Source organism: Hyperoodon ampullatus, assembly GCF_949752795.1.
Source record: "Hyperoodon ampullatus genome assembly, chromosome: 5".
Lineage (NCBI taxonomy): Eukaryota > Metazoa > Chordata > Mammalia > Artiodactyla > Ziphiidae > Hyperoodon > Hyperoodon ampullatus.
The window spans coordinates 50,503,294-50,517,728 of record NC_136918.1 but is presented as its reverse complement, the minus strand read 5'-3'; the positions used below and the strand labels follow the sequence as shown (position 1 = coordinate 50,517,728).

General features: G+C 40.7%; 1 protein-coding gene across 1 annotated transcript in view; it reads left to right on the top strand.

Moving 5' to 3' along the window:
• Nucleotides 1-14,064, top strand: part of USP13 (ubiquitin specific peptidase 13) — a gene marked incomplete at its 5' end in the record, with an annotated part of 116,879 nt that extends 102,815 nt beyond the window's left edge. Inside the window, 2 exons of the mRNA XM_079704199.1 lie at nt 11,764-11,848; nt 13,451-14,064. Coding sequence (XP_079560325.1) covers nt 11,764-11,848; nt 13,451-13,544 — 179 coding nt within the window. The 3' untranslated portion in view covers nt 13,545-14,064. The remainder of the gene's footprint in view (nt 1-11,763; nt 11,849-13,450) is intronic.
• Between the last annotated feature and the right edge of the window lie 371 nt (nt 14,065-14,435).

Genomic DNA, 14,435 nt, shown 5'->3' with positions numbered 1-14,435 from the left:
CTTCTCTTGCTGCAGAGCACGGGCTCTAGGCATGCGGGCTTCAGTAGTTGTGGCACTCGGGCTCAGTAGTTGTGGCTCACGGGCTCTAGAGCGCAGGTTCGGTAGTTGTGGTGCACGGGCTTAGTTGCACCGCGGCATGTGGGATCTTCCCGGACCAGGGCTCGAACCCGTGTCCCCTGCACTGGCAGGCGGATTCTCAACCACTGTGCCACCAGGGAAGTCCCTAGACAACAATCTTATGAAATAGAATATCCATAATATAGCTAGTAACATTAATAAGGTCATAGTACAGCAGAGAGATACAAAACATAAACAGTTTGAAACAACAAAGAGAGAACAAATTAAAACAATGATTACTATAACTAGTTGTAATCTGGATTGCAGTAAGCCATCAAGTCCAGAGGAGCCAGCCGGAGAAGCCAAGTCCTGGGGCGATCAGGTAGAAAAATATAATGTTTCATCTTTGTTTACAAAGGTAAACTTTATCAACATGTTGTATATCATAGTTAGCATAAGAGGAAAGTTTTTCTGGAAAACAAAGATTAAAAGCCACTAATATTTCAGACAAAAAGGCATAAAATTATAAATTATATTTATCATTCAGTTCCATGTGATTAATTCCTGTTGATCTAGATGAAGCCATCAGGTTTTCTATTAGTTTTGTAATTTCTTACCCAGTTTAGTAGTATGATCTAAAAGTCATCAGAAACTTATATTTGTCAAAAAGTCCTTTTTATGGATCTTCTTGAAGATCTTCATTCTGTAAAAGCATCAGAGTAAAACAGTTATAACAGGGAAGAGCCACATCTGACTACACGTTGGATCTGTTTCTTTTTCTTTAACCTTTGCTTTCCGCTGCTTTTGTTCACTAAAAGGATATTGTCTATACATAATGGCCTGCCTCGGGGAACCCTGCCCCTCTGCCTGAATGTTAAACCAAAGTACCTTTGTTCAGTCAAACATCCGGACCCTCTCCACCTGTGGATGGCTACAAGAAAGAAGAAATGAACACATCCCCTCCCCAGGCTGGCCATTCCAGGTGATATTTGCAAAACGTATGGCCTTTTTACTTTACTTCCTCATCTCCTCCCCCTCTCTGTGCATCCAAACTGGCATCCAAACCCCGATAAGATGGTTATTTTGAGATTTTGGTCAAAATATTTAAAATATTGAGACTTCAGCCACCTTCTCGGTCTGCCAGCGTTCTGAATAACGTCATACTCCTTGCCTCAGCACCTTGTCTCCAGCTTATTGGCCTGTTGTGCAGCGAGCAGAGCGAGCTTGGACTCGGTAACAAGTTTGTTGGCTTGGCCAAGGGGCCCGGTCAGGGAACATTGGGGCAAGGCCCTGGCTGCTGCCAGGACCATTTGTCCTGAGGGTCTTCCCTTCAAAATTCCTTGAAGCGGTACCAGCTACCCCAGCACTTGGCAGTTGAAGCAAGGAACCGACCAACTTCTGTGAGTCCACGGACTCGATTTTGTAGAGATTGGTAAGTCTACCCAATTTGGTAACCGGTTCGTTGGTTGTGGTCTTGATCTTGTTTTGGTTTTGTGTATCCTTTTGTGTCACGAGTTGGGGAACTTGAGTTTGTAGGGTAAGTCGCTCCAGCGTGCACACCCGGAACATATTCCCCTCTCAGTTTAGGCTTTTCCTTTACGGGATAAGCCAGTTTGTTTGATTGGGGTACCCTGTTGGAGGGGGGACTTGTCGACAGACTCTACCTGATTTGGGACCAGTTCAGTAGGGAACTAGTTCGTTGGTTTTGTAGGGTAAGTCTACCCGATTTGGGAACTAATTTGTTAGTTTTGTAGGGTAAGTCTATCTGATTTGGGAACCGTTGGTTTTGGTCTTGGTTTTGTGTGCATCGACGCTAGAATTTGTTTGGGCCTTTTGTGTTGGAATTTGTTTGCGTCTTTTGAGTTTTGGTGTTATCAAACTTATAAAAAATGGGAAATACTCCAATCATCCCGAAGGAGAGCCCTTTGGGGCGTATATTAGATAAATGGGCTAAACATAGCCGTGAGCCTCTGACTAAGAAAGACATGATGTACCATTGTAATAGGATGTGGACCCAATATGTAGGATCAGAAAAGCGATGGCCCCTGAATGGCTCACTCAATTATTACAGGATCTCGCAGTTAGAAGTATTTTGCAAAAGAGCAGGCTGCACCGGCAGTTGTTCCAACTGCCCACCCCCCATGCCGCCGTGATATTCACTGCCTCCTGTTTCCCCTACCTGTGGGTATCAAATAGAAGTTCCTTTGTTAACCCTTGGAGCACAGGAGCCTGATTTAGTATCACCAGCTAAGACTCCACAGGGCACCCAATTTGGACTGGGAGCCGCTTCCACAGCAGGGCAGTTTCCCTTGCGCTGACATCCTGTAAGAGGCCAGGGGGACTCCCTTGGACTTGAGGCATCAGATTCTAATTTCCCCACAGGAGCCGCAGGTAACTTTGACAGTGGGGAGCAAGTTGACTGACTACCTTCCCTATTTATCTTAAGAGGCTTGTAAATATTTAATAAAGGGGAAACAAAGTCATCCTAGGAAAAACTTGCCTGTATCTTTGAGATGCAGATGTCCTATCTGCTCTTCTCAGGAACCCTTATCTCTGCCATCTTTTTAAAATGCAAACTTTGAAAAGAGGGTAAAGTAATTTAGAAATTGACTTGTCAAGGCTGAATAAAAAACCTAAGTGTCTTTTCTATAAAAATTCAGCCATCTAGACAAGTGAGCTTGATTTGTTCCATCTGCCAGAAACCTAATTTTAATCCAACCTCTTTTTGTAAACTGATGGGTTTTACATTGCTGTACCTGACTCAGGGCTGAAATTTTGAAATGAGAACTATGATGTCTCTGTGTGCTTGTGTCCTTGTATGTGTCTTTGTCTTTGGATAACATTGCTGAGGTTGACTTGTGGATGAGCTCTATTTAATTGGCTTAAAGAAAAGTAAGTGCTTATAAACCAAACAATTCTAAATACAAGAAAAATTAAGCTAAATGAGTTTCAGGTTCACGTGAACTGAGACATATTCAGTATTAATGTTTGTTGATCTAATTAATATAGACATGTCATTAGAGTCATCAGGTATAATACTTTTATTGTGCCTAGGTTTAATATAAGCTAAATAAAATCTTGTTATATCTGTTGCAAATTTGTCAGCAGGGAAAGTAACTTGATGTGAAGAAACTTTTAAGAAAATGCAAATGAGATAAGAGCTTTAGGTGAACTTTTAAAGATAATTATCTTTTAGGAATGTCTATCTAAAATTAATATCTCCAGATATTAGACAACTTGAAAGTTAGAATTGTGCTAAAATGAGTTAAGTGATGGAAGGTTTATGGAAAGTGGACCCCAAGAAAAGAGTTTTGTTCATGGTCAGGATTGACTAAGTTTAAAATAAGTTTGAGTAAATAAATTTTAAGAGTAAGCTGTTGCAAAACTTGAATGTGGCTTTTCTCTTTGTTAAGAAGACAAGGTTTCTTAAGATTTTGAACTGCCTTTGCTAACAGATTTTAAGTTTCTCTACCTTTTAAGTGATCTGTTCTATATTTGCCTTTGAAATCTTTTATTGTTACTTAGGTTAAGTGAATAACTATTGTTTCACAGTGACCTGTGATCCTATCTGACTGTCTTAAACCCTTTTGACATTTTTTTGGGGAAACTTCCCAAATCAAATTATGAAGCTCCTTTGACCTCTAGCTAACTTTGGGATGCTTCAAAGGGCCCCTGAAACATCCCAAAGAGAGATATTAACTAATTAGGTTCACTTGGTATGTTGAATTACATGGGAAGTGTTGTCAAATAAGTAATAAATCTTATTGGGTTATATTGTATGGCAAATGATTCAGGTATTCTAGAGATTATATGGAGTTCCTAAAATTTGGTATGTCCTGGTAAAATGTTATCAGTCATAATTCTAGTTATTATCTGAAAGTGTTCCATGTCACAGCAGTAACCAAGTTACTTTGTCAATTGCATTGTAGTCAGATTTAAATGTGCCTTCTTAAGTCTTTCGTCATTATAGACAGTTATGGTTTCACTCTGAGGCCTTTGCAAAAATGCTTCCTCTTCAAGAAGATTTATAGAAAGGAGCTTTGGATAAATACAAGTTTCTGACTTTCAGACCATAGTGGTGAACTGGGTAAGAAATGAAGAATTCTAATGGGAAACCTGATGGCTTCATAAAGCTGTTAACAAGAAGGGTTTAGTTACATAAGACTGAGTAAACTGGTGAATATGGTTATAATTTTTATGGTTTCTGTCTGAAAAATGGTTTAAATCTGTGTTTTCCAGGTGTAAGGAAAACCTTCCCCTTAAACTAATTATGACTTGCAGTAATTTGGTAAATTATACCTTTGTAAGCCAATTGTTTGTGCTTTGTGTCTCCCTGCTACACTCTGTCAGTGTTACTAGCTGCATTACTTATATCCTGTCTATTTTTATAAGATTGTTGTCTCTTAAAGTACCCAGTGCGTAACCAGGCCTCCAACAAAACTTATATGGCTAAACGTCTTGAGGAAATAGGTCACATTTATAACATAAAATAATTGTAATAGTGTGATTCTAGGTATGGGAAGAAGCAACAAGGGAAAATGTCTCCTGGATCATATTTAGATAGAGGATCCAGAGAATCTTTAGTTATCAATAGGGCCTAATCCGAAAACTAGCATCTGGAGTGGCATATCAAGAATTTTCGCCTGATCTGGGATGAGCCTCCCAGCGCCGTGGGACAAATTTGGTCATGAAATGTCTCCCAATATCGGTCAAAATCCTGAGCAAGAGGAGAGGATCTGAGAAATGAAATATTTCCTGCCACATCAGTCATTAGTGATTGCAGCCCTCCAACGTGAGCCGTGAGCCCTGAGGAAACTCAGGGTATGAAAATACAGGATACAGGCCCCAGATAGCCGAGGTGCATATCAAGGGAGTGATTTCAGTGCATTTTCCCATCCATAGAAAAGGGCTAAATTCCTTAACCTGAGATGCTGCCTCCTGGGATTGAAGCCCTCAAAATTCCCGCTGAATAGATCATAACTCTCAACTTTTAGGTTGTGAATACTTTAAGACTACAGGAGTAAAGGAGACACTTTCCAGAGAGGAACAAAAGAAACAACGTTTGGAACACTGGCACTGATGACGAACACTCCCAGGAAGATCCATCCGACTTTGTCACCCGTTTTTCTACAAGATTGTGGAATGGACATTGACATGGGGAATTGTAACAGGGAAGAGCCAAACCTGACTACATGTTGGATCTGTTTCTTTTACTTTAACCTTTGCTTTCCAATGCTTTTGTTCACTAAAAGGATATTGTCTATACATAATGGCCTGCCTCGGGGAACCCTGCCCCTCTGCCTGAATGTTAAACCAAAGTACCTTTGTTCAGTCAAACATCCGGACCCTCTCCACCTGTGGATGGCTACAAGAAAGAAGAAATGAACACATCCCCTCCCCAGGCTGGCCATTCCAGGCGATATTTGCAAAACGTATGGCCTTTTTACTTTACTTCCTCATCTCCTCCCATTCTCTGTGCTATAAAAGAAACTGGCATCCAAACCCTGATAAGATGGTTATTTTGAGACTTTAGTCTGCCGTCTTCTCGGTCTGCAGGCTTTCTGAATGAAGTCGTATTCCTTGCCTCAGCACCGTGTCTCTGACTTATTGGCCTGTTGTGCAGTGAGCAGAGCGAGCCTGGACTCGGTAGCACAATGATAAAAGACTTAAAATGGCATGGTTAAACATATTATAATGCAACTGATAAGAAACTTGGTTATTTCTAGGACATACAACATTTTAAGATAATAACCAGAATTATGACTGGTAACATTATACCAGGATATACCAGATTTTTAGGAATTCCATATAATTTTTGGAATATCTGTATTAATGACATTTACCCATATAATATAACCTAAGAAGGTTTATCACCACATATTTGACAATGTTTCCCATGTAATTTAACATACCAAGTAAGTCTAATAAGTTTAATACCTCTCTTTGGGTTGTTTCAAGGGCCCTTGGAAGCATCCCAAAGTTAGCTAGAGGTCAAAAGAATTTCATTTAGAATTTGACTTGGGAAATTTTGTCAAAGATAGCAAATGGTTTTAAAACACTTGGTCAAATAGGATCATAGGTCACTGTGAAACAATATCTATTCATTGAATCAAAGTGACAACAAAAGATTTTAAAGGCAAATACAGAAAGTTACAACAGATTACTTAACAGATAAAGAAAGTTTACAGTCTGTTACCAAAAGCAGATCAGTGTTCCAAGAAAACTTTGGAGGGGGCATCTGCAGTGGCTGTTGGCTTGATCCTTGTAGAACTGAAATGGGAGGCAACATACACACAGGTGGACCTCGTTTTATTGTGCTTCGCTTTGTTGTGCTTCAGAGACATTGTGTTTTTTACAAAGTGAAGGCTTATGGCAACGATGCATCAAGCAAGACTGTTGGCGCCATGTTTCCAACAGCATTTGCTCACTTAGTATCTCTGTGTCACACTTTGGTCATTCTCGCAATATTTCAGACCCTCCACCAGCAAAAAGATTACAACTTGGTGAAGGCTCAGATGCTGGTTAGCATTTTTTAGCTTTAAAATATTTTTAAATTAAGATATGTACATTGCTTTTTTAGACATAATGCTATTGCATACCTAAGAGGCTACAGTATAGTGTAAACATAGCTTTTATTTATATGCACTGGGAAACCAAAAAAATTCATGGGACTCGCTTTATTTCGTTATTTGCTTCATTGTAGTGGTCTGGAACAGAACTCACAATCTCTCTGGGGTATGTCTATATATATTCCACTGGAGAGAATTTTTTGATATCTTTCCCAGGCAAAAATCTACAACTTAACAAGTAACTTCACTAAGTTTGGAAGCTTTCTTTAATCAGTAGTAAGTAGTGAGATGAGCTAAGTTCATTCCCCTAGACCAGGGGCCAGCACATTTTTTCTCTGAAGGTCCAGATAGTAACTGTTTCAGGCTTCATGGGCCGTACACTTGTCGTCTCATATTTTTGTGCCCCTTCTTTCCCCCCTTTCTTCTTGGCAGCACAAAAACAGGCTGTGAGCTGGATTTGGCCTCTGGGGCATCGTATGCCAGTCCCTACCCTAGACCATCCTTGGGTGGCCTCTCCTCCACATGATACAAAAGGGCATTCTGCCTACCCCTTCTACTTTCCAAGTTTGCATGTAATTTTTCTGACAGTGCTTTCTCAAAGAATAAAATCAAGTTCAATCCCTTATTATGTTGGGTGGAGGTGGTAAAATTTTGATGTTAAAAAATTCTTTGTATTAGAAAGGTTGTGAACATGTTCCTAAGTTCAGAAAAGGATGAGTTTTGTTGGGAGAGAAGTGGGGATGCTAGTTTCAGACAGTTTAATTCTGGCTCATTAGAGGGACTCCATTGGCCAAAGTGGTTTAGGCACTTTTGTCCAGTTCTTCCCGGTACTTTGAAAGCTTCCCTGTTGAAAGTCTGTTAGCGCAAGTTCTTTTGCCCAACGCACAGTGAGACCAAACAAACCGAGACATCGGAGTTTGGAGCAGAGAAAGGTTTATCGCAGGGCCATGCAAGGGAACGGGTGGCTCATGCTCAGAAAAAACCCCGAGCTCCCCCAACAGGTTTCGGCAAAGCATTTTTAAAAGCCAGGTGAGGGAGGTGTGTCGCAGGTTATGTGATCAGCCCGTGCACAGTTCTCTGACTGTCTGATGGTGAGGCAAGACGGTGGTGTCACAGGGGTTAATATTATCAACCCCCAGGCTCCAGTAGGCCTGGGGGCCATGTGCTCATGACCATCAAGTAGTGAACATCTGCCATTTGGTGCGGAGTTTTCACATCTGTAAAACAACTCAGGAAATGTGCATCAAATACTGTTGTCTAGGTACAGAGAGTAGCTAAAGCAGAGGATATGGGGAGCAGTCTGTCCCGGGAAGGCCCCATAGGGTCCTGCTCGGTTACAAGTCAACATTTTTGAACTGATTTACCTTGCTTAAAAATGCCATTTCTATCTATATAAAAAGGGGTCTCTGTACGTTTTGAGAGTGTGGTGATGCTATTTTTGGAGGGAGACCTCTGGGAACTAGGAGAAGAATCAGCAGTGGCTTCACTGGTTTATTCACCTTGACTTTCTCTTTGGAAACAAAGATAAACTGAGATTTCTTACCTGTTGAATTTTTGCAGATTTATCGAGATTCTCTTTTGCTGTTGGTTCCTAGCAGGAGGCCTTGAATAATGCATGGAGCGGTTGCTTCTATTGATAAACACAGTTAATTTTAATTATAGGACTAAGATTTATGCTAATATTTTTTCTTTATTTTTATGATTTTGAGTATATACGTGAATTAATTGCTTTTAACTAAAGAGGGGAAAATGCCTTTGGGGGCTTAATGACATGTTTGGGTGTGTTGGAGTGTATGGATTTGTTCTTTTCTCTATGTCTGTCTATTTTGTTAACGTGTTGGCTTGTTGGTATCTGAGCAATGTTTCACTGAAATGACCCTGGCTTATGGTGAGAAGTGCTCATTAAATACTCTGTTCAGTTATTTAAGGCATTGTTTTGGGGGACAGTTTCTTGTGAGGGAAAAGCCTTCGTCGGAGGATCACATACTCTCTTCATTCCATGAAAATTCTAAGAGGGCAGCCACCTTGTGGGAGACCAGCCCCATATCTCTCAAATTGAAGATTTGGAATTTGATATAAAATTATTCCTAAAGAGCTTTAAAAACCAACCAGGGTCTAGGAACCTGAAAAAGTCTCAGCCTACACTCTCTCTTGTTTACTAGGGTGGGGATGGGTTCTTAGTGATGGGGAACACTGGGGAGGGCCGACAAGGGTAGGGTCCCTGGATCACTAAGTGCCAGGCAAAATGATTGTCATTCACAACAGTTTTTGCCTTGTTTCTCTTTCAAACCTGTGATTTTTTTTTTTTTTTTTTTTTTGGTGTGTGTGTTGGGGTGGTTGTCAGCTGATGTGATAGCTGGCGACAAAAACTTAGTTAATGATGGGAAAGGCAATCCCCTCTGATTCATTTCTTTTTAAAATAATTATTTCACTAATTTATACCCCAATTTATACTTTGGTAGGGGTTTATAAAAATGTATACAATATGAAAAGATAGAATAACAAGTGAGGACATGGGGTGAAGGGAGCCATGCCTACTGCATGCTAAGCACTGTTCTCTGTGTCTGGAATATTCCAGTAAACACAACAGACAAATGAAATTAAAAAATATATATTTGGTGAGTTTATAAAACTAAAAAAAAAAAAAAGAAAACCCCAAAAAATCCCAAACAAACTTCTCATCCTTATGGAGCTATGTTCTAGCCTGGGATAAAAGGAAATAGACAGTAAGTAAATACACACATTTTGAGCTCTGTGGACAGCAGTAAAACAAGGTTGGGGTGAGAGTGGGGTGGAAGGAGGGAGGAGTTGCTATTTATAAGGAAAGCCTCTCTGAGATGACATTTGATCTGAGACCTCGAGGAAGTGAGGAGTGGATCATGTGGCATCTGAAAGAAGAGTTTCAGATAGAGACCCGGAGGTGTGGGGCTTGAAGCCCTCTCTGTCAGTGAGAGGAGTAGCTGCTGTGTTTGAGGAGAACCCAGGAGGCCGGAGGAGCTGGAGTGGAGGGGGAGAGTGGAAGGAGGTGGGGGGGCCTCATAGGTCATTGTTAGAGTGAGATTTGCAGCCGTACTGAGAGTGGTTGGTAGGGGTAAGGGAGGAAGCAGGGAGCCCCATTAGGAGGGGAGGCTATTGTAATAAGTCAGACAACAGATGATGGTAACTTGGATTGGGGCTTACTAGTGGAGGTGGTAGGAAGTCGTTGGATTCTGCATATATTTTGAAGGAAATGCTGGATATATTTTTGAAGAATTTGCTGATGGATTGGATGTGTGTAAACAGTGGTAGAGAGGAGTCCAGATTTTGTCCTGAGTTACTGGGAGAATTGAGATGGATAAAGCTGAGGAGAGAATGCTCAACAAACTGGGAATGAAAGGGAACTTCCTCAACCTGATAAATGGTACCTACCAAAAAAACATAGCTCACATCATGCTTCATGGTGAAGACTGAATGCTTTTCCCCTAAGAGCAGGAACAAGACAAGGATGTCCACTCTTGCCACTTCTATTTAACATTGTGAAAGAGGTTCTAGCCATGGCAGTTAAGCAAGAAAAAGAAATAAAAGGCATCCAGATAAGCAAGGAAGAAGTAAAACTATTTGCTTGCAGATGACATGGTCTTGTATATAGAAAATCCTAAGGAATCTACTTTAAAAACTATTAGAACTAATAAATGGATTCAGAACGGTTGCAGGAAACAAGACCGATATACAAAATTCAATTGTAGTTCTGTACATTAGCAGTGAACATTCTGGAAATGAAATTAAGAACATAATTCCATTTAATGCCATGAGACTGGATGAGATCAACCAGAGAGGGAAGGCGTAGGGGAGGTGGCAGAGAGAGAGAGGATGAGAATGTACAGGGTGTGTGTGTGTGTGTGTGAGAGAGAGAGAGAGAGAAAACAAAGAGGGAAGAAAGGCTTGAGGTCAGAGCCCCAGGTCACCAATGTTTAAAAGTCAGAAGAGGAGAAGCCAGTGAGGCACCTGGAAAACAGACAGTCATGTCCTGGGGGCAGATGTTTGGGGAAGGAGGAGAGGTGGTCCATAGTATGCGATGCGCTGAAGGCTAAGATGAGGACTGGGGATTCACAGCTGAATATGTGGATGAGCATTGGTGAACGGCAAGAGAGAGAAAGAATGAGAGAGGGAGGAGCGAGGAAAAGGGTCTGTCCAGAACCAGTCCACTTGTAAAATACAACAGAACGTGAGTACCAAAAACAATGAATATGCAAGCCCATTTTTTTCCTTAATTAGATTCAACAGACATGAATATTCCTCGCAAATTATTATAAGAGTCTGTAAACGCTAACTCAGTTTCTGTACCTGTCTCGTCGTAGTCTGTAGCAGTTGGCGGAGTTGCACTGGTGCCAGTCTGTGGAAGCCACTTTGCAGGTGTTGTGCAGGCCTAGGATTGGCTGGGGGGCGGTGGGTGGGGGAATGAGCTGAAATTCATTCACCGTGGATTTGGTACAGCATATGCTGTGCAAGATGACAGGAGATACTTGTTAGAGAATAAACATCCATCTTAAGCTCCAAGAGGCTATATATCTCCTTGTTCAGACGGCATGAAGCCTGAAATTTGGTTCCATAGAGGTTAGAATCATGAGCCAGTCAGAAATCACATGACACATATTCTGAGCATTATCCCTTTCTATAAATGATAACACCTATCTGCTGTCTTCCTCCTAATCCTGACATTTGTGTGGTATTTTAGTCTGAATTGCTCATTTAAGCCTCATACAACCTTGTGAAGTGGGTGGATTTTTCATTTCTGTGAAGAAATGGGCTCCGAGAGATGAAACAACTTCTCTACCCTCATGCCGCTTGGAAGTGATGGAGCTGGGACTACCCTTTTAGACCCATGAGCTTGGCACCAGACTGGGCTGTGGGACTTTTAATCCCCTTTCAGATAGGAGCTTAAGGTCAGCTGTATAGTTCATGTCCTGCTTTGTTATGAATTTGCAGGTTGAAGTTGCTGTCACTTTGGGTAGGTGGGTGTGTTCTCAGTAAGTAAATAGACTGTCTTTCATTCTAAACAGTTGCTGGATTACACTCTTGTTGGCTTTAAATTCTGGTCAGAAGTGCTATTGATTTCTAGAAATGCTGCCTTGTAACTGAGTTGTTTCCTCTTTCATAGTGTATGAATTATTTGCGTTCATCAGTCACATGGGGACATCTACAATGAGTGGACACTATGTTTGTCACATCAAAAAGGAAGGAAGGTAAGTCTTTTTGAGAAGGTAAAATAATATCTACATTTTATTGAGGACCTACTATGTACCAGGCACTCCACTGGGTGTTTCATATGTTATCTCATTTGGTTTTCATAATGGTCTTGTAGGGATAGACTCTTAAAGCCATTTTACACATCAGGGCACTAAGGCTCAGACAGGCTAAATAGCTTGACATTTGCAACTGTGTCAGAGCTAGTATTCAGAGTCACTCTTCACTGTCATAGCAAGGGGACCTCCCAAAGTAAAGACGCATCCCACAGTGGAATGTGTGTCCCTATTTGGAACCTCCCCAGGGCTGCCAGGTTTAGCCAACAAAACGAAACAAAACAAGAAAACCAGGATGCCCTGTTATGTTTGAATTTCAGATAATGAATAACTTTTTAGTATAAATATGTCTCAGCTGTTGCATGGGACATACTTGTATTAAAAAAGTATTTGTTGCTTATGTGAGATTCAAACTTGACTGGGTATCCTGTGTTTGGCAACTCCAACACCCAGTGTTTGCCCTGTTGTAGCCTTGGCTTCTTAAGAAATGTGAGGTGCGTGGTGAGCTAGGAATGAGACAGTTGTGGGGTGTAAGACCGCTGCTCTCTTCAGAACCTTCTTCCGGGGCTGGATCCCCACAGGCCCCACTGGTTTCCCTTCCTTGAGTTCCCACTGAGTGGCCTGGCCTGTGGGTCAGCACCGCTGCTTGAGGCAGTGCTTGGGCCACATGGACCCTGGAGAAACACGTAACCTTGCCCTCTCCTGGTAGGACGCTGACCTCGTACTGCAGGAGTGACCGGTTCCCAGTCAGGAATCCACTGTGTTCCTTTTTGGTGTGTCTTTTATAGTCTTGTCTTCTCAACTTGATTAATAAAATAGTCGAGCACAGGATCTTGATTTATAGTGAATCCTTTTTATTACCAAGCATGATAGCTCTTTTAAAAATACTTTTCTTAAGAAAAATAGCTTAATTATAATTTTAAAAGCCATGAAATTCATTATAAGGAATTTGTAAAATACAGAAACATACAGAGAATGTGTTGTTTGGGAGCCTAGAGAGAATGATTGTCTGTATTTTGATACATTTCCCTTTGTTTTCACTGGGAGAGGGTATGTGTATGTCTGTATTTACAACTTTTCTAAAAGCTTAAAGTTTGTACACAGTACATACAATTTTGTAACCTGCTTTCTCCCACTTCATATTATATTGTGATTATTTTCTTACTTTACCAGATATTCTTCAAAGACATTTTAATAGTTGTATAATAGTTCACTGCGTATCTATTTACTTCTGATTTTTAGCTAGTTTTATACCTAAGGCTGAAAAAAACACATACTTCTTTGACTGAAGTTCTGAGGCCATCTGTGGATTTCTACAAGTGGAAATGTTTGGAGGCTCCTTAGGAACTACTTTTTGATTGAACTTGAGAATAAAAAAGCAGTTGTAATTTCCCACCAGCATTCTGTTTCTTTTTATACAACAGACTTGAGTTTGGTTTATCTTAAACCATCTTGATTATTTTAAGTATGGTACAGTAACTTTCTCCTGCAAAGTTTCCTGGAACTGACTTAAATCCATCAAATGCTTCTGTCTTTTGTTTTCAGATGGGTGATCTACAATGACCACAAAGTTTGTGCCTCAGAAAGGCCCCCTAAAGACCTGGGCTACATGTACTTTTACCGCAGGATACCAAGCTAAACCTCAGACGTACAAATTGGCGAGAAGAAGCCATACACCTTTTTAATTTGCCAAAAAAAAAAAAAAAAAAAAAAAAAGTAAGAAGTTGGGACAGCCAGACATGAGGGAATACATGGGGTATTTATAGTTTATTTAAATAACATCATTTGACGCCTTCTGAAGTAGAACTGGGAGGAAATTTCTATTAGTGATGATACACTACTGTAGATAATTTTTCTTTTTATAAATGTTTAAGAAGAGGATGGTTAAAAAAAAAGGTATTCCTGTTGCTGGTGGGGGATCTGCCACTGGCACATCAAAAGCAGGAAGTGCCGCCAGTCCTCTCTTTTGCTTTGGGGGTCGGTGATAGTGGCCTCCAGAGGAACCAAGTAATGGGGCCAGTTGTGTCGCCTACCTACCATAAACAAAAAGCCCACTTTCGTTTCATATCGAAAATCAGTAACTGGGCTGGGCTTTATTTGTGACTTAAGTTTTTTCATGACACACAATGATTTCTGACCTCTCCATGTAGAGTAGATTAGAACATCTACAATGAAAGATATTTTTAATTTAATCATATCAAAATTCATAATACGAGTGTGTGAATGTGTGTGAGAATGCGGCTGAGAGTGTGAGACCTTTATAGTCAACTAGAAAATCTGTGACAGGTTGGTTTTTAAAGGTTAAAATAGTTGGTTGTAAGCATAGCTGGAAAAAGCAAGTCAATATTTTAAAGAAACTCTAACTCAGGAACAGTTTAAAAAATTAGTTCCCCGCTTAGATTTTCAGGTGTTAAAAGGGCTGTTGTCCCTTTCAGTGCTGTCCAGAATTCAGTTGGGTTTGTGACATTGGGTCGTATGAATGCAGATGCCCCCAGCAGCACAGTGTTGTTCTTTGCCAAAGGTAGATGAG